General features: G+C 39.4%; 1 protein-coding gene across 2 annotated transcripts; it reads right to left on the reverse strand.

Annotated features, from left to right (window-relative positions):
• Window positions 1-224: 224 nt before the first annotated feature.
• On the reverse strand, window positions 225-26,687 carry dusp22b (dual specificity phosphatase 22b). 2 transcript variants are annotated; one of them, XM_066680822.1, is made up of 7 exons: window positions 26,553-26,687; window positions 22,813-22,846; window positions 22,616-22,698; window positions 11,047-11,096; window positions 5,737-5,811; window positions 3,203-3,353; window positions 225-701 (listed from the first exon to the last, which is right to left on the reverse strand). In XM_066680822.1, the coding sequence occupies exons 1-7, from the start codon at window positions 26,571-26,573 to the stop codon at window positions 561-563; spliced, it is 555 nt and encodes a 184-aa protein (XP_066536919.1). In that variant the 5' UTR covers window positions 26,574-26,687; the 3' UTR covers window positions 225-560. The 2 variants fall into 2 exon arrangements, with proteins under 2 accessions (XP_066536919.1, XP_066536918.1); XM_066680821.1 differs by having other exon boundaries at window positions 3,203-3,374.
• Between the last annotated feature and the right edge of the window lie 995 nt (window positions 26,688-27,682).

A 27,682-nucleotide genomic window follows, 5' to 3' on the forward strand; every position in this document is an offset into this window, starting at 1 on the left:
TTAAGTGGGTGATATAAAAGTAATGGGAAAGCGGTTGTGTAACAGTTGATTTTTTTGTACATATATTATATTGAGCTTGGAACTCACTCACACTTTACAAACTGCCCCATAATTTCAGTGCTTTTCAGTGACCTGTTTGAAACACCCTGTAAATAATCAGATAAATACCACTCCACTGAGTCTTGGTTCATAAATAAAGTTTTGAACTTTATTGAAAAATGATGAACACAAGCACAAAATGTAAAGAGAATCATTTGAATTCTCAGATATTGATCATGTTTCATGTCTTTTTTTTTGGGACTTACAAACTTCCATTCCTGAGTACAACGAAATACAAACTTGTGTTTAGCAAGGTTTTGGTAAAAATGCTCACATTACCTATTTACAAAAAGGCAATAAGTTAAAGAACAGTGCGAGCCTATGACATGAGAGACAGTCACAAAATTGCATGAAAACACCAGCCCTTTGGGCAGTGATAGAGTAGCCATCGCCAACAGATTCAAAATGAGGAGGAATACGTCAGTACACATTAGAACGCTGGGCACTGACTCATGTATCATTCATGTGTCCACTGACCGGTGTTGGGTCAGTGTTTCAGGCACTGCTCCGTTATGGGGAGCCTTCTGAGCCAGGAGATTCCGGATGTGCTCCTCATCGTTGAATGGAGAGTCTTTATATTCTCTCCTCAGCCATTCTCTGAACTGAAAAATGGTTATAAAAATGTCATATTAATTACATGAACTTTGCCAGCAGCATTAAAATATTTTAACACTCCGCCATGGTCAACAAAAGCATAAACTGTTGTAGTATAGATTGCAACATTAGTGTTATCTTCTCTGTGCTATTCTTTTTTTTTTTTTCTTGGGCTTTGTTTTGTTTCAGAGGAGTTTCAGACACTACTCAATATTTACACGTTGTAGGTTGTTACAATTGTATTTCACTCAAGCTGTGTTTTGAAACAGTTACTTTTACTTTGACAGCAGTCATTATTTTAACTAAGTATGGTTTACACTACCCACCTCTGATGTGTCCAATCTTTAAACTGATAAACTGATATAAACGACACAGTGTAAAATGAAAGTGTATCAAAGCAAGAACAAAAAGCTAAAGGCTCCAAAGGGTTAAGAACCACTCTTGCTCTACATACAGGCAGAAATTTTGTGGTGGAAACTGCGGCATCTTTGTTTTCTTCACACAGGGCTGACTTAGGAATGTTTAATCATTATGTAGGAGCTAACTTTACCTTCTTGTGGTGGCTATTATTACCGAAGTCATGGAGCAAGTGCATCAGGGGGAAGAAACAGAATAAAAGTTTTTTTTTAATTGCCTTTTGTTGTTGTTGCTGATTTTGTTGTTTTTAAAGCAGTTTTAATGGAAATGACGATAGTTACAGATCAAAGTCAACCATTCCCGTTTGATGTGTGAAATTTGCTTTATTTCATTATGCACTGGAGCTAAAAACGACTGCCTTAAAGTTTGGTTTAGTAACACTTTCTGTAATAACTTGGTGATAACATGTTATATGACAATAACAAAATACTTACCCATAAATTAAATATCAGTGTTCTATTTGTTACTATTTGCATTTGTAACTAGTTTATATTAGAGTTATTACCCCAAACATAGTAGGATTAGTGCTAAATAGTCATTCACTATTTCTATCTACTTAGTTTCTTAGATGTTATGTCTATAAATGATCAAGTACAGTACAAAGAGCAGGTATAATTTGGATGGTGGATCATTCTCAGCGCTGCAGTGACACTGACGTGGTGGTGGTGTGTTAGTGTGTGTTGCACTGGTGCGAGTGGATCAGACACAGCAGTGCTGCTAGAGTTTTTGAAGCCCTCAGTGTCACTGCTAAACTGAGCATAGTCCACCAACCAAAATTATCCAGCCTACAGCGTCCTATGTCCACTCATGAAGGACTAGAGGACTACCAACAAAAACTGTGTGGCAACAGATGAGCTACTGTCTCTGACTTTACATCTGAAAAATAAATGTGAAGTTGGGACGTGTGTAAAACAAATCAAAACAGAATACGATGATTTGCAAATACTTTTCAACCTATATTCAATTGAATACACTACAAAGACAAGGTATTTAATGTCAAATCAAATGGATAAACTTTATTGTTTTTTGCAAATATTCACTCATTTTGAAATTGAGGCCTGCAACACGTTTGGGACAGTGGCAACAAAAGACTGGGAAAGTTAAAGAATGCTCAAAAAACACCTGTTTGGAACATTCCACAGGTGAACAGGTTAATTGTAAACAGGTGCGTGTCATGATTAGGTATAAAGAGAGCATCCCCGAAGGGATCAGTCTTTCACAAGCAAGAATGGGGTGAGGATCACCACTCTGTGAACAACTGCGTGAGCAAATCGTTCAACAGTTTAAGAACAACGTTTCTCAACGTACAATTGCAAGGAATTTAGGGGTTTCATCATCTACAGTTCATAATATCATCAAAAGATTCAGAGAATATGAAGAAATCTCTGCAAGTTCGAGGCAAGGCCGAAAACCATTGAATTCTTGTGACCTTCAATCACTCAGGTGGCACTGCATTAAAAACAGACATCATTCTGTAATGGATATTACCACATGGGCTCAGGAACAATTCAGAAAACCACTGTCAGTGAACACAGTTTGTTTCTTCATCTACAAGTGCAAGGTAAACCTCTACTATGCAAAGCATCTCTGATGGTATGGGGGTGTGTTGGTGCCCATGGCATGGGTAACTTGCACATCTATGCAGGCACCATTAATGCTAAAAGATACATACAGGTTTTGGAGCACATATGCTGCCATCGAAGCAACGTCTTTTTCAGGGACGTCCCTGCTTATTTCTGCAAGACAATGCCAAGCCACATTCTGCACAAGGGACAACAGCATGACTTAGTAGTAAAAGAGTGCGAGTACTAGACTGGTCTGCCTGCGGTCCAGAACTGTGTCCCACTGAAAATATGTGTCATCATTATGAAGTGCAAAATACGACAACGGAGACCCTGGACTGTTGAGCAACTGAAGATTTGCAAATCATCGTATTCTGTTTTTATTTATATTTTACACAACGTCCCAACTCCATTGGAATTGGGGTTGTACAAGGTGGACCAAGGTGGTGTGTCTAACAGCCGATAAAATGACCAGTGACCAGGCAGTTCTAATGTTTTGGCTGTTCAGTGTTCCTCTCTCTGTGTCTCACCTCCTGGGCCTGTGTGCTCTCAAACTCCTCCAGCTGTTTCTGGAAGCCAAGGTTGGGTCCAGCGCAGGGTCTCACAGCCCTCACAGCGGTCAAAGCGTCCTGCCAGCCCAGCCCTGTCACCGTCATGATGTAGGCCACCACCAGAGTCACACTGCGGGAAACACCCGCAAGACTAAACCCAGAAACACGAAGAAAGCTCATCTTCTAGAATTTGTATGAAATGCATAAAATTATATATATTGAATTTTACATGGGAATCTATGTGATACCTCAGAGTTCTAATGTTTTTCACATGTAAATGCAAAGCGTTGTGAATATACTGGCAACTACCTATGGTCAACAGTTTATGGACATCTGCTTATTCAACACTCTGCCTGAAATCAAGAGAATTTTTTTTTCCCACAATGTTGCAGTAATGTGCACTCACCTGCTCACATGTGCAGAAGTAAACCGTGTGGTGTAATTCTCAGTGCAAGACAACAAACAAACTCACACCCTCAGTGCATTTCACACTTTCTGTATATTGTGATACTTCCCTTTGAGGTTTTACCTTAAGCAAGTCATACTTATAAAGGGTCACCAATATTTCATTAAGAGCTGGTAGAGTGTAATACTGTTACTTTAGTGATAGATCAGGAGTTTCAAAATGTCACAGAGGTACTAAATATTTGGCTGATATTTGGCATGTGAATAGGGCCATGTGAAACGAGACTGGAAATGACTGAATATAGAATTTGAACATTTCAATGTGGGCACTCCTCACAAAATCTATCTACATTACTGTGAACTGTCCAAAAAAGAAAACAAATGTCCTGTAGAGGTTTATTTTTAACCACTTCAAGTACAAACTATGTAAATGTGCCTTTCGATGTACAACAGTGGCTTTAATGTCTAGTTGTGAACTTTGTATGCACAATAGGGTGCCTTGTAAGAAGGAAATAAGAAATTGAAAAATAAATAAATAAATAAATAAATAAACAATTCAGGGGTGGCACGGTGGCACAGCAGGTAGTGTCGCAGTCACTCCAGGGACCTGGAGGTTTTGGGTTCAAGTTCCGCTGTGGGTGACTGTCTGTGAGGAGTGTGGTGTGTTCTCCCTGTGTCCGTGTGGGTTTCCTCCGGGTGACTGTCTGTGAGGAGTGTGGTTTGTTCTCCCTGTGTCCGTGTGGGTTTCCTCCGGGTGCTCTGGTTTCCTACCACTGTCCAAAAACACACGTTGGTAGGTGGATTGGTGACTCTAAAGTGTCCATAGGTGTGAGTGTGTCTCGCCCTGTGAAGGACTGGCGCCCCCTCCAGGGTGTGTTCCTGCCTTGCGCCCAGGGATTCCAGGTAGGAATCCGGACCCACCACCACCCTGAACTGGATAAGCGGTTATAGACAATGAAAGAGTGAAATAAACAATTCAACTTTATAATCTACTATAAATGTAGAACATACAATTATTATAAATCCACCCTTTGTTTATGTCATTTGAACTTAATACGGTGGTTAAATACTCTGCTAATATACTATTTATTAGTAGTAGTTGTTATTTGACTACCCTTTTACATTTGATATGTTTCCGAAATCAGAACCAGTAATGAATGATTCCATTTAAAAACAGAAAGAAAGTCTCTGGAAACTAAACAGAAGCCGAAATAAAAGTAGAAAGTAGCCACAACTATTCAATACGGAAAGGAACTCTTATATCTAGCTGTTGAGGCTGATGTGTGATTATATATTTTATGTATGGTTTATGCTTATCTCTATATCTTATTAATCTTTGTACTGTGTACACTGCTAAATGTGCATGCAAAGTTATTAATTATACAAAATTGTATATGTAAATGCATAAATATATTAAAGGTAACTTTATAAGCACCTTAAATTGTAAACAATAACATTTTTAAGAGCAATTTTCCCAAGAGGTTTTTATAATGTGTCTACCATGAAGAATCAAACCTACAATATGTGGTGGGATACATTGTTTGGTCACCACATAATTAACGTGTGTTACTTTATAGTTTTTTATGATTGCATTATTTAGTAAGGTGTTACTACAAATGGGTGTATCCAAATATTTACTGGTACACCCTTTTACATCACAATCAGAGTTACCATCTTGAAACTTGGTAAAACCAGGTAACAAACACTTGTGGTACACAGCTCTTAATGCTTCACTGATGTGGTGCAAATATCACGTTTGCATTTGTCTTGGTCTGGGTGCTTGTATAAAGGGGAAAGTGGGTTCTTAGAATCTCAATGACCCCCCGTCTGAGTCGCTGCCCTCTTTCTATTCAAATCAAAGGGTGGCTGCTTGTTTACTGTAGCTGGATTTTTGGGAAGTGTAAAAATAGGCTTCCCCTTTAACACCTAGTTTATCAGCTCCACACAATGACGAGCACAGGGCAAAAACTCAGTTGTTAGTGCAGTCACGCACATGATAAGGACATGATAACATCATACAGCTCTGTGTGTGATTGTGTGTGTGTGTGCACTTTTGAGAGAGAGGGAGAGACCAAAAAGAAATGAGTCCAAATATAACACACACTCACCAATGCACCAGGCATCCCTCTCCTTTCAGCCTCGACTCGTGCATGAACATAATGCTTTCTTTGAAATGCTGTGTCCTACAGAGAGAGAGAGAGAACGATTGCACAGGATGATGAAGCATTAACCTTCACACAGTTCTGAGAAAGTAACAGGAACCGCAAACTATTTTGTTTACTATAGCATTAAGGTGGAAATCTTATATGATGTTCTCTACATTTCACTGTGTGTGCACACACTGCTTGAATGGGGAATCCTTGTGGACATTTCAATCTTGTACCACCTCCACAGAAAAGCATCAGATTTAATGAGAAGGAGGCGGAGCAAATGCACATGAACCTAAAGTCACCATGACCTGTGCTAAATATGGGCTAGAAGGGTACCTATTAGTGCACTTACTCCTTAATCAAACACACAACTCAAATAAAAACTGTGATGTTTAAAATGCTTTATAGTTTCTTTTAACACTTGGTCCTCATTTAAACATTAAAGTCAAAATAAATCCTGACCCATTTACCCACGTCACATTTTTAGCTAAAGCTCTGTTTATCTGTGTCAGTCAGCAGAGAGGCCACGGTCCCTAGTGCACTTCACAGAGTGACTTTACAGTTGACTAAACATTATTTTTGACATATTATGTGAGTGCAGAAATAATGATTCATTGACCAGGGGGTGCAGGGATACATTTGGGTTTTGGCACTGGCTTCACTGAGGCCCGGAAACATCACTCACTGATCACTCACACTTTTGGACAAGGAGAACTACTTTATTAAACTTTAAGCCAAATCAGATCAAATTTAGGCAGGCAATCATGATAAAAGATCCTCCACAAATCTGTTACAGCATCGAGAAAACAGAATCACATTATTTACCCTGTAAACAGCCTAAGACAAAAGAATACACATATTGTGTCTGTATTCTCATAAACAAAACACGAGTAAAATACGACAATTATTGAGGCTTGTATGTGATCCATGTATGAATAACATAGAGAGATTTGGTCAAAAGAGCAGACAAACGCATTAGAGTCTAACGTGCTAAACGTTTCCCATTAATTCCTATTACAAAAATGCTAATATGGCTAATAGTGGATAATTGTCTTTTTCTTAACTTTACATAACACTGTGGAATCATTTCCTCCCTGATGCAAAGAGATAGTTGGCTTCTGAGTGTTGTGAGATTCTCCAGTGCAGGGAGAGGAGCTGCGTATAAGATTAATATATCCATCTTTCCCATCTGTTTACATTAGTTCTGCACTCTGAAACCCATTTGAATTTATCACACAGTTACACCATTTCCAAAATAAAAACATGGTGTAAGGTGGGGGGGGGGCATGTATGTATACTCGTATGGCATATGACACCACCAATCAGTGAAGACAGGGGCTGCGTCCAAAACCGCATACTAATAAATTAGATACTCCTCACACCAGCACCTTTACATATGCATTCCTTAATGTAGTATGTAAAGGAAAGAAGGATGTGCTTTGGGATGCATCCTAGAACAGGTGCGGAGGCAGGGGACTATCCTGTCTTACTCTGAGTCAATGAAAAAGATGGGTCTGTCTGTTGGGGGGGGCGGCACAGTGGCGTAGCAGGTAGTGTCGCAGTCACACAGCTCCAGGGGCCTGGGTGACTGTCTGTGAGGAGTTGGTGTGTTCTCCCTGTGTCTGCGTGGGTTTCCTACGGGTGCTCCGGTTTCCTCCCACAGTCCAAAAACACATGGTAGGTGGATTGGCGACTCAAAAGTGTCTGTAGGTGTGAGTGTGTGAGTGAGTATGTGAGTGTTTGTGTTGCCCTGTGAAGGACTGGCGCCCCTCCAGGGTGTATTCCTGCCTTGCGCCCAATGATTCCAGGTAGGCTCTGGACCCACCGTGACCCTGAATTGGATAAGCGGTTACAGATAATGAATGAATATCTGTTGGGGTGTTCTTGTCTTACGGAAACAACACTCACTGCAGTTTATTAAAGGTGGAATAGATATTTTGTCCATAATTATTTTCAAATATCACAGGCTTTTTTGTGTTCTCAGGAATAATGGAGCATTATCCAGTAGCTTTGGAATGAATTGGAGTGGTGTTTGTGATCCAGAACTAATCATCCAACATCAGCACTTGACCTTAGTAAGTTTATGAATGCAAGTGGATGATTGCAATCAAACCCTCACAGAAAGGAATTTAACCTCTAAGCCTCCTTGGGATGTACACTACTGTGCAAAGGTTTAGGCACATACAAAAAATGTTGGAAAGTAAAGATGACTTTAATAATGGAATTAATTCTTTATTACTTGAAAGAAAAAGACAACAATGTGCAGTAAACATCAATAAACGAAAGAAAGTCAGTATTATATGTGACGACCATTTGCTTTTTTATTTTTTTTCTTAAATATAAGTCCTAGGTACAGTTTATACAGTTTTATAAAGAAAATAGCTGGGAGTTTTACTCAGTGTCTTGGAGAATCTGCTACAGTTCTTTTAAGACGTTGAATTTTCATGTAAAAACTCAGGAGCCTCCATTACGTTTAGTTTTTTATTGAATGTAACCTTATTTAATAAGTTGCTTTCTTTACAGACATACAATTATTATTTTTTAAACATTATTATTTTTATAATTATTGGTAAATTAAATCTAAAATGGTTTTGTACTGACTCAATAATGCAAAATACATAAAATAAATATCTATAACAGAATTTGTACTCAAAAAATAGGGTGCCAGAACTTTTGCACAGTACTCTGTATCACACATAATTATTTATAATGCCGGGCGAGCAGATGACTACAAATGGTAGGTTGGTTAGAGGGCACATCTGCATACTGCAGCCTTCTGTGATACAAATATTGCAGTGTTGTGATATACATTATTAACCATATTGTCATTGTCATAGCATTTATTATTTATTTTGTCCCCCTTCATTTTTACCATCATCCCATTAAGGATGTAGTAGCAGTGGGTGGGTGATGTGTGTATCCTGCTGTCAGGTCAGGATGAGAAAGTGTCCTGTGTGTCCAGCCTTGTTAGAGAGAGTTTCATATTCCGTGAGCTGAGGGTTTCACACAGCCGGGGGTGGGGGGGGGGGCTTGCACAGGGTTTGGGAGGTGTGCGTCTGTGTGTGTGTCTGTGTTTAGTGGGGGTTATAAATAGAGATGCAGAGGGGACCAGGCAGAGCAGCAGCACAAGCAGCTCATAACTTCCTTCCTGAACACACAGCACCACAAGAGGAAGTGGTGTGTGTGTGTCTGTGTGTGTGTGGCATCCTCTGCAGTTTTAGCTGTGTAGCTGGTTAGCTTTATATTGTAATACTATACTATAAACATTATACTTGCATAAGTAGCGCACTATGGCCAAAAGTGTGAAGACAATTGCATACTCACCATTTCTTCCAAAATGAATGGTATAAATATAGGGAGGTTGTCCCTCTTTGCTGCAGTAACAGTGTTCTAACTCTAAAGGAAGCCTTTATATTATATACTGGAAAACTGCTGTGGGGATTTGATGGAAGATACTGATGTTGGACTATTAGTTCTAAATCACAATCACCACTCCAGTTCATCTCAAATTGAAGAACATTACTCCAGAAACAGCAGTTCCACTTCTCCACAGCTTAGTGCTGACAGGTTTTTTGTAGCCCCTCTATCCCATGCTTGGCACTGGACATGATGGACTTCGGTGCAGCAGCTTTGAAGCATCCCATTCCATAGGTCAATGCTGTTCTGCTGTTGTGCAACTGAACAACTGTGTGACCTACGTACGCATTCTAAAGAAGATTAACACTTTCATTATGAGAGGTTATTGTGGACAGTGTACTGTTATATTCATTCATTCATCCATTATCTGTAAGTGCTTATCCAATTTCTAATCCAAATCTTTTGGATGCAAGGGGGGAATACACCCTGGAGGGGGTGCCAGTCCTTCACAGGGCAACAGGGACACACATTCACTCACACACTCACACCTACGGACAATTTCCAGTCACCAATCCACCTACCAACATGTGTTTTTGGACTGTGGGAGGAAACCGGAGCACCCGGAGGAAACCCACACAGACACAGGGAGAACACACCAACTCCTCACAGACAGTCACCCGGAGCGGGAATTGAACCCACAACCTCCAGGCCCGTGGAACTGTGCAACTGCGACACTACCTGCTGCACCACCGTGCCGCCCTATTGTTATATTGTCTGTGTTTATTATGCACTATGAGTATTGTGTAGTGTTGATATATGAGAGTAATAAGAAGTATTAGACAGCTCCACAAGATCTGTATGACCATAAAGCTTAAAAGGTAGTGTTTTTTTTTTTATTATTGTTTGTTTTTCTGTTTTCAACATGCTGGTCAAACACACCGCTAAGATCTAGAGGTCCTGGGGTCGAACCTGCTTATCTGCTTTCAGGTCACTGTCTGTAGTGGGTTTTCCCATCCAATGAATTATTTTTTATTTATATTTTTTGCATAAGCATGCATTAATAAAAACATGATTGGAAAAGGCCCAAAACTCTCAAAAAGATTTTTATGTTCAGACAAGTTTAAGTGATGGACAATGTTTTTCTAAAAAGACAGAGAGAGATTTAAGCTAGGTTTATACTAGATGCATTGAACAGTGCATCAGTGACACAATTGCGGCGACCCCGTCCCTGTGCATTGGCCCTGCACGGTGTCGCTGAATGTGGTCGTGCACCTCCAAATTTTTGCAACTTGGCGCTCACTGTATGCGCCACGCTCCCAAGTACTCCATCCATTTCCACTGGTTATGTAGTGTACTGCCACCTGTCTTTTCGGAGAATACTTCATGTCAAGTATAAACGCCCACACCATTTGCTTTGCTCAGGTTTGCGCATTTCTGGATGTAAATCCAGCTTGTGAAGAGTTTGCTGTGTTCTGCTCCAGTTCCAACCCACAGTCTAAAAAGAACTCTGTTGGTAGCTGGACTGGCCATGTCAACACATCCACAGATGTGAGTGTGTGAGTGTATCCTGTCATGAGACAAACTGGTCATATCCAGTGATGCTGGGTAGGTTTGGACCCACCGTAACCGTGATCAGGATGTAGCAGTTTATAGATTATGTATGAATAAAATAACTAATGTTTAATTTCACAGTTTATAGGTTACTTTCTATGATTAAGTTGATTGCACATTACACATATTTTCAGTGATGTATCGACTCCTTTCATATTTCAGCATTCTGTTTTCTCTCATGTTGCCAGAGTAACCAGAGCAGCCCACTGGCAGAGGAGAGGATGATAGGGAATGTTTTTGGCTATTTTTTTTATTCCTGGCGAGAACATCATAGTCAGATGTGGCTTGTGAGCAACTCACAGGTTTTGCGTGGGAAGATCAGCGGCCGGGATACAGAGATAGGTCATCTCCTAAAAACAGAGAGAGACAGAGAGAGAGAGAGAGAGAGAGACAGAGAGAGAGAGAGAGAGAGAGAGAGAGAAGAAGATAGGTGTCATCATTCACTTTAACCACATTTGTATGTCCAAATGCATGAAACACTGATCAAGAACATCTGCAAAAAACTAACCCAGCTGCTGCTGCTGGCAGATGCCATTTCCTATTTAACAAGGACATGTTGCAGGTAGGAAAATGCATGCTGAACATTCTGACCTTCTGTACCACAAGACTGTGTGCTCACATCCCTTCTCTTAAGTCTCTACACTGACAAATATGGCTCCAAGTAACCATGCCTTCTGTGATCCTGAAACTTGCAGACGACACCACCGTGGTTGGCCTCGGAAAATTCAGAATAAAACGCAGACAAAAACCCACAGGAATAAAATGGAAAATACTTACAATAAATAAAACTTATTTGACTCAAAAGCATGTTGAAACTTTTGTGCCACATTCAATGGTGCAGCAATTACATTCTGGTGCCTATGTTTTCTGATATATTTTCATTGTGCCTTATCAAGCAGTAACATTCTGGTGGCAGTTCACCTTAAATAGTGCCTAAGTTTTGAATTTGCCTATGCCCAAGAATATAACCACTGCAACACTTTGAATGGAAAATCTGAATAATGTTAGTCACACTTTGTGCTCTGGCCCCTCCGTTTGTTATTTATTGTGATTGTAATGTATAGTTGTGTTAGTGGGGCTTCTGGTGTCTTTTTGTAAGTGGTAAGAATTGGTATTTTTAAGGTGATATCAAAGATTTAACAGCTACTTTTTAAAACACATTTTGAAAAAACTATACACTGACTGTGAATCTCTTTTCTGTAATGCTCCCAGTAGAAATATATTGTTTTTTTTTTTTCTGTCAAATCTTTCTGTTTTTCAACCAAAACTGAAATAACCATTTTGACCATATTCTGATCATATTTTTTCTGCCCATTTTTTTAAAACCACGAGTAACCAGAACCCTATGTCTGCCTACCAACAGGAAGTTAAACAGCATTAATCCAGGGTGCAGTAGCAATCACCTGACGCATGGTATAGTATTCATACTGAATTATTCTACACCTCCTATGACTTTTTCTGTATACGTTATTAGTTATTTTGCACTTACTATGTATTTCTAAGTAGCTATTATGATTTAATCTGCAAATTCTATAAATTATTCAGTAGGTATTAATGATTTACAACATAGCTTATTCAAATTATACAAGGGCTACTAAAAAACTAATGTTTAAGTTCTGAAGTTATGAGAAGTGAAATGAACCCTGTCTTTTTACCTCATTTTTAGTATTTCCTGTTAGTGTTTTTAATTGGATGGGATAGATCACACAGCTCCCTGAAGCACTGAACACATAATGCTAATGAGTGTTCCACTCACGCACCCACTCACCACTCTCCCCTCACGCACATTCTGCTCCCTCTAGACATTGACGCACTCCCAGAATGCAATTACACAGGATTCTATGACACAATTTGAGAGACAATGACTGTTTAAAAATGGTACCAACACATAAAATACAAAAGATTTTGGCTCACCAGAGATATGCTACTGCTATGCTATGAGGGGGTCCATGCTGAACATGGATGGTCAGTAGAAAAAGCCAATACTACTGGGTTTCATTGGTTTTAGTTACAGTTTAAAGACACACCAATGAAAATCAAGATTTTAACCTAGTTAAGACAGTTTCAAATGTACAGATTCCAACAGGTAGGATCTCATACATCACAAACCTATGGAACCTATCCCATCATACTGAGGGGTGGGAAACTGGAAGGTGGGGATATAGGTGAAGTCTATTCGCATATTCATAGATCCGCACATGCCAAATGAAGGCAACATATTTTTTTTTTTTGTTATTTTGATGACATGATTAAATTTATATGAAATATTTGAATTAATTATTTATTGCTTGATTAGAAGTTTTATCAATGTCAAGATTGGGAACTCTTTTTCTGGTGTCTTTACACAAAAATATTTCTCCAGATTTCCAAATAACATTCATTTTTTTGTGATATTGTGCAGTATGGCGTATAATCCACCTATTATTCCTGTGAGCATTCATCGAGGAATATTTGTTTAAGCACTTGGATTATGCTGAGAGGTATTTTTGCCAAAGGTCCAATCCTTGACCTATCCTTGCTCATAAGTACAGGGCTTTCCTGGATGCTCCTTTTGTGCAGAAGCAGTATTGCATCACCTGTTTATCTTTTGGAATATTTTAAATTGCTCCCAATCCAAATTTTGAAATTCCCTGTACAAAATTTGCGATCCTTGCCTTTACTAATGATCAAGATTAAATGCGGGTGAACTTGGATTTACAAATAACTGCTTTCTGTTTTTAATTTGTTTTTCACATATTGTCTCAATGATTTCAGAAAAAGAGCTTTTAGGTCTTTGCATATGACCTTTTATTATTATTATTATTATGTGGAACTGACCACATGTGACCCATTTTAAATTAAATGTGTCATTTTTTTACCCTACAAAATTTACAGCTATTCTTTCATGTACAAGTGCATCTCAATAAATTAGAATATCATCAAAAAGTTCATTTATTTCGGTAATTCAATTTAAAAAATGAAACTCATATTATATAGATTCATTACAAACAGAGTGGTCTCTTTCTTTTAATGTCGATGATTATGGCTTTCAATCAATTTAAACCCAAAAGTCTCAGAAAATTAGAATATTATATAAGACTGATTTATAAATTACCCTGAAATGTTGGCCTAATCAAAAGTACAGGGTTAGACAATGAAACTGAAACACCTGTCATTTTAGTGTGGGAGGTGGGAGGTTTCATGGCTAAATTGGAGCAGCCTGGTGGCCAATCTTCATTAATTGCACATTGCACCAGTAAGACCATGTGCATCCAATGGTTCAAACATTGTGTCCTGAAGGCGGTGCTGTGTATCAGGACGACAACGCACCAATACACACAGCAAGACTGGTGAAATATTGGTTTGATGAACATGAAAGTGAAGTTGAACATCTCCCATGGCCTGCACAGTCACCACATCTAAATATAATTGAGCCACGTTGGGGTGTTTTGGAGGAGCGAGTCAGGAAACGTTTTCCTCCACCAGCATCACTTAGTGACCTGGCCACTATTCTGCAAGAAGAATGGCTTAAAATCCCTCTGACCACTGTGCAGGACTTGTATATGTCATTCCCAAGACAAACTGACGCTGTATTGGCCGCAAAAGGAGGCCCTACACCATACTATTATATTATTGTGGTCTAAAACCAGGTGTTTCAGTTTCATTGTCTAACCCCTGTATGTACAGTATAAGCACTCAATACATGGTCAGGGGCTCCTTTTGTATGAATTACTGCATCAATGCAGCGTGGCATGGAGGTGATCTGCCTGTGGTACTTTAGGCTGTGACTAGACTCAAGCAGCTGGGATTGTGTGCCTCTCCACTCTTCCTCCAGACTCTGGGACCTGGATTTCCAAATTGAAAGCAACATTTACTTTCATCTGAAAACAAGACTTTGGAAACTGACAGTCCAGTCCAGTTCGTTTTCTCTGGATTGAAAAAGAGGCGTTGTCTCTGGGTCATGAGTGGCTCAACACAAGAACTGCGACAGTTGTAGCCACTCTCCTGGATACGTCTATGTGTGGTGGCTTTTGAAGCACTGGCTCCAGCAGAAGCTCAGTATTTTTCCTGTTGGTTTTTACAGGTTTTTTCCTGTTGCTTGTGCACCTTTTTCTACCACACTTCCACTCAACTTTCCATTAATATGCTGGGTACAGCAGGAGGATTTCAATGACAGCCTTCTGGACATCTGTCAAATCAGCAGTCTTCCCCATGATTGTGTAGCCTACTGAACCAGACTACTAAGGCATTTTATAGAATATGGAAAACTTTGGAGATGTTTTGTGTTGATTATTCTTATTTTGAGATAATGACTTTTGGGTTTTTATTGGCTGTAAGTTACAATCATCAACCTTAGGAGAAATAAACACTTGAAATAGATCACTCTGTTTGTAAGGAATTGATATAATAACTGAACTACTGATATTTAGTGACTAATTTATTGAGATGCACCTGTATTTCACTTTTTGCAGAACTCGGTGCAAGGTGGTAGGTGATGTATTACAGAGAGAAACACTGTCTGGTTTTATCTGGCTCTGCTCTGATAATAGAGAGGCTAGTGATGTGCTGAGTGCATGTGTGTCTGTGTGTGTCTCTGATAAGATCAGGTCCCAGGAGATTACTAGCTGTTGTACAATGGTGTCAAATAAAAGTACAAATGGAATAAAATATCAAAGATGAATAAACACTCAAGAAGGATTTTAATTGGATCACTTGGTTTGATGTTACATGCTTCGTGAAAACAGAGCACCAGAAAAAAACAAACGGTTCTGTGGAGTGATTGTGTTCAATCCATGTTTTATACTCCAAATCCTCCCCTGGCTGAATACCATCCGATCCCAAGAGAAAGGTTCTAAGTAGCGTAAAGCACTTCTAAAAGAGGAGAAGTCATCCCTGCAGCAAAGGGGAGGTATTATGTCGTTGAGGCAATGCAATGTACATTTAAAGCTGTAAACACAAATTTACCTTCCAAGTTAAAGTGGAAACTGAAGCCCAGTGTTTTATATTAGTGACCACTGAGCAGGGCGGCACGGTGGTGCAGCAGGTAGTGTCGCAGTCACACAGCTCCAGGGGCCTGGAGGTTGTGGGTTCGATTCCCGCTCCGGGTGACTGTCTGTGAGGAGTTGGTGTGTTCTCCCCGTGTCCGCGTGGGTTTCCTCCGGGTACTCCGGCTTCCTCCCACAGTCCAAAAACACACGTTGGAGGTGGATTGGTGACTCGAAAGTGTCCGTAGGTGTGAGCCTTGTGCCCAATGATTCCAGGTAGGCTCTGGACCCCCCGCGACCCTAAATTGGATAAGCGGTTACAGATAATGGATGGATGGACCACTGAGCACTGACTATGACTACTGGGTCATTTAAGTAAAGATTCGCAAAGTAAGCTGATACATATGTGCTTCAGATTAGCCTTTGTTGGCAGTGCTCAGCTTGCTCAGTATGAAGCGAGTATGTCCACATTAAAGCTGACGTAAAGCCAGTGGAACAGCGAGCTCTACTGCTCAGAAAGTGCATCCCAAACCAGAGAACTAGTGCACATATGCACAAAGTGTGTCATTCAGTACAAAGGGGGAACAAAACTTCTTTCAGCACACTGTAGGAAGTATAGTGCCCCTTACTGGTGAAAAATGTGAAGTATATTTAAACACGGAATCAGTGCTGTGAGTCCTTTTTTCTTTCCTTTAAAGTGACAGTATGATAAAAATTGTATATAATATTAGCCCAATTACAGGCCAAAAATTCATATATTGTCAAAGCATACAATGGGCAACAGTACACAATTAATGATAGCTGCTAACATTTTGAATTACACTGAATAAATTGACATTGTGTTTACTAGATACACAGAAATTATTTGATATTTGAAGGATAAGCTTAATGTGAATAACGGAGGATGAAAGAATCAATCTCATTCAATCCTGTATCAAATCTGTCCTGAAAAAGCAGTAATTAACACAGTGCTGCTAGCTTTGTATTTCATACTTTTTTATACTAGTGTTTCAGTAATTTCCACATCACTGCTTACTTAATTCTTGAAACATTTAATTCCAAAATGCCTCACTGTAAACAGCACAATATATGAAGAGAAAATATGAGTCATCAGCTAAGAATTGAAAGCCTAGATGGAACTGATGTATAAGAATTGGGGCAGAATCTGTCTACTTCACTATTTGTGTAAAAACTCAAAAAATTATTATTGGGTTTTATTACCTACTACTGAATTTTAAAGTTTGACATTAAAATAATAACAACCAAACTGAATTCTGAAAAGCTGTGGGGAAAACACTTACTCCTCACCAATCTGCTAAGAAGGTGAAAATTTTACAAAGGTGAAACACATGGTCAATGAAACAAATCGCTCTTTCTTTAAAAAATGTGCAAATAGACAGAAAAGGTTATGCCTCGAACAAAACATTATACATCCTACGAGAGTAAATCACTGGGAAAAATTTAAATAATAAATAAAAAAGGTTCAATGACTGACCCTTGTTGTACCATTTGAGTGAGTACCGAAGTAGGAGACATGTAACTCGAAATGGTAATCAATTTTTTACGTGTGAGATGAGAGGTAAACCAGTTCTGAACACAACTGTCAATACCTAGCTCACAAAACTTAGAAAGGAGAATACCTTGAGAAACTACAAGAAGTGGTACTAAAATTGAGAAGCATAAGGATGTTTTAAGCACAAGCATCAAAAGAGAAATCTAGGTCAGTGTTGACTTTAAAGAGAATGGTTTGAGAACTGTGGTACACTCAAGAAAAACAAACATCGGTCACTAAAGGTACAAAATAATGAAATACAGCAGTAGTGTTAAACTCAAGTTTTCTTCCTTAAAGGTATTTTACATTCATTACAGAACTTTGTCAAATAAAAAAACTAATATAAGTCCTAGAGATGAAATGGGGAAACACGATTTTGAAATCTACAATTATAATAGAAGAAGGTACAATTACGTTCCCTAACTAAAGTTACAAATATGTACCCTTGAGAGTACCACCACAGTGATAGAAAAAACAGGACTGGAAAGTTAAATCTTAGTCCTTTTCCACCAAACCAACTCTAGTTTTTGAACTGGTTCCATTAAGGATTCTTAGAACGTTGGTGTTATACAGTGAACTGGTCCATGTTTCCACCAGTTTGGATGGGAACCTAAAGATACTAAATTCAGCACCAACACCAGAGCCACAGATTCAGGATTGAGTCATGGTTAATCCACTGTTTACAGCGGGCGTCAGATCAGAGTTATACATGACATACATTTAAGAGTATTTTGCAGTATGTTCCAAGGCCTTCTTGTTTAGCTTGTGAAATATAGCAGTAGAGAAATGTAGCCAACAGGCCTCAGGTCACATTACCACAGCCCCAGAAAACACAGAAACAGAGCAGTTTCCTGTTTTTTTATTTCAAAAATCAAATAACAGGTCATTTCCAGCATTCAGTGTTCCCACTTCAGAATGAAAAGGTTCACAGACCCATTTGGAATTAAAGCTAGGATATTATTTTTTCTAATCTTGCTGGGTGTTTAGTCTCTCCTTTTTTGTTTTTTTGTTTATATTTGGTGATGTTTGTGCCTCAAGGGTTAAGACGGTAAACTGGTGTTAACTTTGTTTGGTCAAATGACCAGCATTTTTCCTTGGTACAAGATTCTTAAATTCCACTCTTCAGTTGATGACTGGCTTGAGCAGAATCACATGACAGCATGTGCAGTAGTTTGGTTTTAAAGGGACAATACAAGAACAGACAGTGAGGGACATAGTTGACAAAAAAAAAATCGATATAATCAATATAGGCAAGATTACGTCGATTAGAAATTCTGAATGTTAATTTTGAATCATTCATAATTAATTGCCCAGCATTATGTAGCAGTACTACAAGTAATAATAATATCTGTGTTGTGAGAAATGTCAGCATTATTGAAAGGTGAGCGGTGGAGGTTGAAGGATTACCCGGTTATCGGTGGATAACTGGAGAGTAATAAAAAATCCTTGGTTGTAAGAGTAACTAAAAAGCTATACATTTTTCAAATCCTGCTTTCAAAGACATGTTGAAAAAATAATCAACCTTTTCAGAGACATGATGACAGTGTTTTCAGGCAACAGTACCATATATGTTGTGAGTTAGCATCTGAATTCTTTGAGAGACTGGAAACGTAGGCCGACCTTGTGGATTAAAGCATCGCTACAAGCAGATTTATGTTGTTTAAAAACTGTTCATTGCGATTATTGAAGCTAAACAAGCTAATAATTAAATCTTGGGATGAACTGTGTCTCATTTAAAGCATGTTCAGCTCATGGCTGTAATCTGATGCTGTGTGTCAGTGACTGGTGGTTATCCAAACAATGTTCCACTGTGTTACACGAGATGCCTATCTGTGTATCTCGCTCATCATGAGAGAGTGTAGTACAAATATACACACAAACATACACACATACATACACATACACAAACACACAGGGCTGGAGAACCTGAGGAGATACAGTGCTACAAACTTGCTGCTGGACTTTACTTATATTAAGGGAATCATACGCCTTCAGAGCGTTCAACAATCATTTATCATCACCCACTCCTAACTCTTCTCTGACATGAAGTGGAATTCAGCTTGTTATTCTGCAGTTGTTGTTTTTTCTAAACTTCCTGTTCCACCTTTAATTTTGCAGTAGCACCAGGCACCAAAATGTAATGGCTTCACCTTTTAAGGTGGAACTGTAAATTTACTTGTTACTACCGAGACATCAGTGTACAACTAGTGATGTTTTATGTTTGTTATAAGGAGCCATAATAAATTAAATCTACTCAATCTAATTTTCAAGGGCCATACAGCTCTAACACTTCACCTTACCCCTCTTTCCCAACAGGAACGAAGACCCCTCAATCCAAGTAAAAGTGAAGGTATAGGGCTAAGTTGTAGAGACAAGAGGTGAAATGGGGCTCACCCAAAGTGTTAATGAAACATTTCTTGTCATTCTTTTCTTGCCATTTCTTTTTTGATTTTCTTCTATGGGTACATTTATGGATGTAGAATTTCAGAGAAAATGCTGAGACTATCCTCCTTCAGGATCAGGGTTTAAAGGGAAGGAGTTGGTTTGGCTAAAAATCTAATTTACATTATATTACCACTCTCTCCACTTCAGACTGAATTTGTTTCTAGAGATTTGCACTAGAACTACAATGCCAGATAATTAATGGCAATATAAGGCCACATATTAGTATTTTGTAAACTGCATGCATAACTCTGTGTAGAGTTATGTAATCTCTTGTAGATTTCCTTATGTGGTTTCCCACACTACGAAGGATTGTTATCTAAAAACCATTTCCAGAAAAGTGGAGACATTTTGTAGAATTTTATAACAACATTCATTCATTCATTGTCTGTGAGCGCTTATCTAGTTCAGGGTCGCAATGGGTCCAGAGCCCACCCGGAATCACTGGGCAGGAACATGCACCCCAAGGGGGCACAAGTCCCTTATAGGTTGACACACACTCACACATTCAATCACACCTATGGACAGTTGAGTCGCCAATCCACCTACCAATGTGTGTTTTTGGACCGTGGGAGGAAACCGGAGCACCCGGAGGAAACCCACGCGGACACAGGGAGAACACACCGTGCCGCCATTTATAAAATCAAGAATCTGTCCATTTTAAATTCTCTTGAACATTTATTTAACTGACAAAAGTAAAAATGAACAGATTTCCAATGTCTAACACTAACCAACTTGATAGTAAACATAAGGAAATTTTGAATTTGAGACCTGCAACACTCTCAAAAAACATAAGACAAGGACATGTTTACCACAGTTTTTACCAGCTGCTCAACAGTCTGTGGTTGCCACTATCTGATTCTCCTCATGATGATCAGCTACAAGAAACAGATCTGGATTGCAGGCAAGCCAGTCTAACACACACACACACACACACTGTCCACAACCAAGCTGTTGTAGTATGAGGCCTGATGATGATTGTCTTGCTGAAATAACCATGGACTTCCTTGAAAAGATATCCCAATGATTTAAATCTCACAATACGCCTCAGCATTAATGCTAAATTCTCACATATGCGTTCTCACCCATGCCGTAGATTTCCCTTTCATCTTTGACTCAGAAATGTTACTGTCCTTTTTTTCCCTAAAAACCAGTGAATATGGAATCCTCTCACCACAGCACACATTCCACTGTCTTTTGGAGCACCTGAGATGAGCTTGGGCCCAGAGAAATCAGCAGCAATTCTCCACAGGACTATGGCTTTCTCCTTGAGCAACAGAATTTCACATTGCCGTTATTGGTACGGCAGACTATGTTCCATTACTACACTTTTCCAAGCGCTTGTGGATATGTATATAATAGCAGCATGACAGTTTTATAAATGCATGTCCATTGGTGAGCCCAAAGGTCACGCTCATTCAAAAGTGGCATCTGGCCTTGCTCTGGTCAGAATAAGATTCCGCCAACATTCCTGAAACCTTTCAAAATATTATGTAGAGTTGATAATGAAAACCTAAATTCTTGCACTGAGAAATGTTGTAAAATCATCAGCATCATCATCTTCTTCTTCTTTGCAGCTTAATCCATTTCAGGGTCACGGTATGTTGTAATATATAATATGTTTTATATTTAGTGTATGAAATCAATGACCAAGATGTGTTATCAGAGATTAAGGAAATCAAGCTGAAGTTGAAGCACTGGCATTTCTGAGAGCACTGCTACAGCCAGTATGTTTTACTTGAAGTGTCCATTCCAGAGCAGAATTCTATTGGTGCATCGGAGCATGCTGTTTCATTTCTGGCAACCAAGCCTGTGGAAACTGTACTGTACTTGCAGTGGGTAGGATCGCAGGCCGAAGCACCAATAGAATTAGCCATGGAAGTGAGATTCCAGAAATAAAGTGAGATTCCACTAGACAAATGAGGCCTCAGCATCCTTCTAAAATGATCCAACAAGGACAACAAGAGGATATAGTAGTAATACAGTTGAAAAATGTAGACAGCTTAGAGCACTGCAGGACTACAAGACATGCACCGAGTTGGGGAATGACTAGTAAATCATTCCAAAATTTGAATACTCACATTCATACTTTGTGGTCCATGTGTAGCTGGGTTATTGATCCTGACTACTGCTGGCTAATTGTATAATGCTACAACTTGCTAGTGTGAATTGCTATCAGTCACAACAGAGCAGATATTTTTGCAACTCATCACTGCTTACCATTGTCAAAGATCTTGAATTCATTCTGTGCTTGTGTGGGTTCGATGTCCACAAGCTAGCAATCCGGCATGAGTTTCGTGACTGAGGAGGACAGGGCTGGTGTAGACAACTCTCTCCAGTGTTTTGAATTTGGCTTATGAAATTTGTGTTTGGGTGGCACGGTGGTGCAGCAGGTAGTGTCGCAGTCACACAGCTCCAGGGACCTGGAGGTTGTGGGTTCGATTCCCGCTCCGGGTGCCTGTCTATGAGGAGTTGGTGTGTTCTCCCCGTGTCCGCGTGGGTTTCCTCCGGGTGCTCCGGTTTCCTCCCACAGTCCAAAAACACACGTTGCAGGTGGATTGGCGACTCGAAACTTAAAATATCTGTCACAAAACTGAACCATGATGCATCTTTCCCTGCAAAGACTGAGCCCTTGGTGGGTGCCCTTTATATACGTTTTATATGCACCTGCTTATAGTTTCAAAGCAGAGTATTCTGAATATTCTATAAAACTCACCCTCTAGTTATGACTCAGTATCAACCTTTTAGAAGTGTGTTGCAGGCATTGCTTTGTAATTTGCATTTGTTAATTAAATAAAGTTCCTATAGAATAAACAAGAACAGAATGTCCCCAATTTCCTGGAAATGGGTGTGTAAATGTGATTTTTTTAAGCACTTTAAATGTGCTTAAGGCATGGTATGATGAACGTACCTGCAGTATTGGAGCCGCCGTGTCATGGATAGACAGGATATGTGTGATGTTGTTTCTAGCCAGCTGCTCTCTGTCTCTGGCGTCTAAAGAGGAAAAAAAGAAAAGAGATGAACAAGCCTCTGTAATCACTTGTATTTTTATTATTATATATTTATTTAATATCCTATTTTATATGCTTGTGCATTGTATTTACTTACCTTTGAAATTGCCCAGGTAAAGGTCAGGCAGGACCTAAAGGACACAACAACCAAAGATATGACTACTTTCCTAAAATAAATCTCTACCATGTTCATATCTATTATGACATATCATGTCATAACTAATCTTCTATAGAAAACAAACCTACATATTACTCAATATTAAAAGACTCAGAGAAGGATCGGGGGCAAAAAAACTTGATCGGGACACCACTATCTGTAAGATCTTCGGCAGTAAGAAGCTGATGAACATCTTTACTTTCCTCATCGCTGTCATCTTTATCCTCCATGTTTCTGTTCCTTAAAACAGGACTGAATTAACATTGGAGTTGAAAGCCTGATCTTCATTTGAAGAGTCAGCTCTTTTGAGTTCCATACGTCCTTTAATTGTAGGAATGCTGCTCTTGCTTTGCCTATTCTGGCCTTGACATCAGATTCGGTACCTCCCAGTTTGTCTATAACGCTACCCAGGCATGAGAAGGCTTCAACCTCCTCCACCTCAATGGGGTCGTTGCTGATGGTATTTATCTTCAGGATCACCCTTGTTAATATTGCGCTGAGATGGCTCCCACTCCGGTTGTCTTCTCCTGCATCTGTTTAAAGGTATGGAACATCAGTGCCAGGTCATCTGCAAAGTTGAGATTGTGAAGTTGTGTAAAAGGCATCCACTGGATTCCTGTCGACATTTTCATTATCCAGTTGATTGCCAGCAAGAAGAGGAATGGTGAGAGAAGGCACCTCTGATAAACTCCTGTTTTCACTTCAAAGCCATCCATGAGCTTTCTCCATGGACCACCCTACAGGTCATCTCCTCATAAGTTCTTGATTATGCCAACTATCTTGATTGGTACCCCACAGTGATGGAGAAGATTCCAAAGGGCGTTCATATCCAAACTGTCAAACGCCTTCTCATAGTCCACAAAGCTGACATATAAAGAAGGTTTCCACTCTAAGAACTGTTTGACAATGATGCTCAAGGTAGCAATTTTATCTGTGTAGGATCTGGCTTTTTGGAAACCTGCTTGCTGGTCCCTTATTTGAGCATCTACTTGGTCCTTTATTCAATTTAGGATGATTCTATTTTCCTGCTATGGACAGGATTGTAATTCCTCGATATTTGGCACAGTTGCTGAGATCAAATTTCTTTGGTCTCTTGTTAAGATAGCCTTCTCTCCATTCTGATGCTATTAGCGTCTCTACTGTGGTGTTCATGTCTGCCTTAAGTGCCTATGCTGGTATGCTATCTGGGCCTGCTGCTTTGTTGTTTCTCAGCTGTCCAATAGCCTTCCTGACCTCCTCCCTGTTTGGTGTGTTGCAGGTTATTGGGAGATCCTCAGCTGCTGGTGGTATGCCTGGTGAGTTTCATAGTACTTGTCTATTTAGCAATACTTCAAAATGCTCTTTCCATCTTTTCCGTTGCTGCTCCTCTGCCATCAGGGTCTTTCCCTCCTTGCCTTTGACTGGTCTCTCTGGTTTGCTGAACATTACTGATTCCTATTCAGCTCTTGTTCTGCTTTTGTTTACTTTTGCTTCCTTCTCTTTCCTGTCATGAATCATCTTTATTGTTCCTGTTCATAGCCAACACTTTATGTTGGTGCTTTATGGGCCTGAGAACGTTGCTGCATGTTATTTTTACTGCCTCTTTCACTTTTTTCCCCCCCATCTACCATCTACTGTTTTCTCCTCTCTTCTTTCATCAGTTCCACTGCTGCTTGGAACTTATTTTTTAGTGCCACTGTAAACTCTTCTCTCTTGTATGTGTTTCCCAGAGAACATGTAGTATATTTGTGTCATGTTGTTTCAGCTTTGTTTCAGCTTTAGTTGCGCTGATACCAAGCGCTGATCTGAAGTCAGCTCCTCGCTTTAACTTCACATCCTGCAGGAATCTTCAGTCTTGTTGTCCGATGACACCCAAGTTGCCTCATGTATCCTCTTGTGTGCAAAGACGCTGCCTCCAATTACTAGGTTGTTGAGAGCACACACATCTGTGAACCTCTCCCCATTTTCATTCATATCGCCAAGGCCCTGTCTCCCCATCGCGTCTTTGTACACAGTGTTGTCTGTTCCCCACTTCTGTGTTGAAGTCCCCCATCAGGATGTTAACACATTATTGGTATTATACATATATTATGGAATAATGCAACATATATATATATATAATCATTCCTGTGCTCAAGATTGAGGGGAAGAGGGGAATTTTTTTTTATTAATTATTAAAAGAAATTACAAACATAGAAGCACCTAGCAATCCTAATTTGACCTAATATGGCCTAGTATGACTTAGGAGTCCAGAGAGAGAGAGGACTGCACGCTCTGGCCTATATTTTAGGAAGTCACATGGCACAAAGGGAGGACAAATCACTGATGTGAAGAACTTAACTTATATTTTAAATATTTTTTAAAATAAATAAGAAGACTACAAACTATTGAAGCGCATTTTTTTTTCTGTAGTTTGAAAAACGCTGTTAATAACCATGAACCCATGACACTGTAACAATTTTAATAAACACGCATTTTTCTACATTATCATTAAAGAGAAATGTAACATTATTTCTACAGGGTTGCAAAGTTATTCAAATGGAAAATAGTGCAGGTGGTTCATTGTCTATCACCATTTATCCAGTTGAGGGTCACAGGAGGTTCGGAGCCTACCCAGAATTCCTGGGCGTAACTGTGGGAAGAAACTGGAGCAAATGGAGGAAACCAACACAGACACAGGGAGAACACAACAAACTCCTCACAGACTGTGACTTGTGGTCACCAACCAACAACCCCAGGACCCTGAAGCTGTGCCACTCTGTGGCTCAATATCTGTTTCAGATATTCAAACCTAAACATCAGATACTGATATGTTCCAGGCAAATATCAGTGATCTGATATCATTGTTCATTCCTAAGACAGAACCAGTGTGCTGTGTGTTGTGGAGGAGGCCTGGGTTGTGTGTGTGTGTGTGTGTGTGTCATGAGTGTATTTTTAGATCTTGTGAACTAGAATGGCTTCCATCACCCGGCACAAGCAGATAAGAATTTGATGGAATGCTGTCTGCCTCTCTCTCGTGACTACATTCGTGACAGTAATAAGTGAAGTCTCTAGAGCTCTTCATTTCTTTCTATGAATTATTACTGTGTGAAATTTTGCAGTCATCAAGGTCAGCTGTAGTAACTCAAGATGACTGTATTCCCTCTCTGTCTTTCTCACCATTCTCAATCTCTCTCTTGCATTCCATCCCTTCTCTGCCTCTCTCTCTTTCTCCACAGACATTTTCATTCTCACTGTTTCAACGTACGTTGAAATATACAACATTTTATTCATTATCTCTCTTTCTACTCTATTCATTTTGGCTAATACTTAAGTATATATTACACAGTTCAATGCATGAATGTCTAATTATGTATGGTCAGTAATGGCAGAGACCATAGTAAATGAGAGAGAGAGAGAGAGACCTCTCTGCCTACACAAGGGCATCACTGTGGGTGTTTCACAAAATAACACTGAATAAACTATGCAAACCACACACACGAAGCAGATAAGTAAATGAACAAATGACAACATTCAGTGACGGAAAACACTGTAAATATATCAACAACAGTTGAACGTATCCATTCACACCCTTCCAACCATATCTAACTTTCTTAACGTCCTATAGTCAGTCGTTAGTGGTTGTTCTGAGTTCTCCTATACACTGCACCACTGCTGGAAGTTGTGTAAATGCTGAGATATGTCACCTTATTAATGTTTACCTTATTAATTCCGTTCCCCATGGTCAAAGCAGTCCACACAAACCGTCCAGTTTCTCTTGACCGAGTTCCGCTGGACCGCAACTAGTGGACGCTGTGCAGTTTGATTACTCCGAGTCTGATTACCCTAGATTTGCCTTCTCCGCTCTGCGTAACGGGTAAGATGCAACTGCGCATGCGCAATGTCCGGCGTATATGTTGGGAAATGTAGTTTTCTTAAGTGCCTCAATCTGAAAGACTCATTTTACCAAACGAACTACAGAGTATAAAAGGCAAAGCTACGAGACCTGGTTTAAAAATAAATTAAGATATAGGGCAACTTAAGATCGGTTAAAGACTCTTCCCAGTAAACAAGGAACGTCCCTGGACGTTCAAAATAGGTTTAAAGGTAGTCTGTCCGTCAATGACATGTTTTAAACGTCAATGGACGTCCAAAAACCATCTTAATAAGTCAGTTAAGTGGTGACCAATCGAAATGCGTTTATACAAGTAATTTATTTCGGGACCAATTAATAACGTCAATGGACGTCCAAAATACGTCTAATAGTCGTCTTTTCAATGTCTGTGTTTGGACGTCTTTTCAACTTTCATTTTCAACCTTAAGAGAACGTTGATTAGACGGCAGTCATTACGTTATTTCAACGTTGAATCAACGGCTAAATGTTTACTGGGTTGTATTGTATTGTTCATTGCACTTGGTAGTATACTACGTTTTGTTCTTTGCATCTGCACTGACCCTTGTTCTGACAGGCGTCTGAGCTCAGAGGGAATTTAGACCCTAACCTATTTGTTCTAGTTAGAATACACATTGTGCCTGAACATTAAGCACTTTTGTGAGTCGCTCTGGTTAAGAGCATCTGCTTAATGCTGTGAATGTAAATGTAAATCTAAAGACTCAGTATTTAGTCGTCCCCAAGCATTAAATACAAACCAGATTCCAAGAAAGTTGGGACACTAAACAAATTGTGAATAAAAACTGAATGCAATGATGTATCGGTGCCAACATCTAATATTATATCCAGAATAGAACACAAATCACAGATCAAAAGTTTAAACTGAGAGAATGTATCATTTTAAGGGAAAAATATGTTGTTTCAAAATTTCATGGCATCAACAAATCCCCAAAAAGTTGG

This window comes from Hoplias malabaricus, chromosome 9, assembly GCF_029633855.1.
Source record: "Hoplias malabaricus isolate fHopMal1 chromosome 9, fHopMal1.hap1, whole genome shotgun sequence".
Taxonomy (NCBI): Eukaryota; Metazoa; Chordata; class Actinopteri; order Characiformes; family Erythrinidae; genus Hoplias; species Hoplias malabaricus.

What these genes read in the sequence shown, in the direction of transcription:
- dusp22b (XM_066680821.1), bottom strand. Translation starts at nt 26,573, where the DNA reads ATGGGGAACGGAATTAATAAG. An exon ending in TTACCTGGGCAATTTCAAAG is followed by an intron (nt 22,699 to 22,812) that starts GTAAGTAAATAC and finishes TTTCCTCTTTAG; the next exon opens with ACGCCAGAGACAGAGAGCAG. An exon ending in CGGCGGCTCCAATACTGCAG is followed by an intron (nt 11,097 to 22,615) that starts GTACGTTCATCA and finishes CTCTGTTTTTAG; the next exon opens with GAGATGACCTATCTCTGTAT.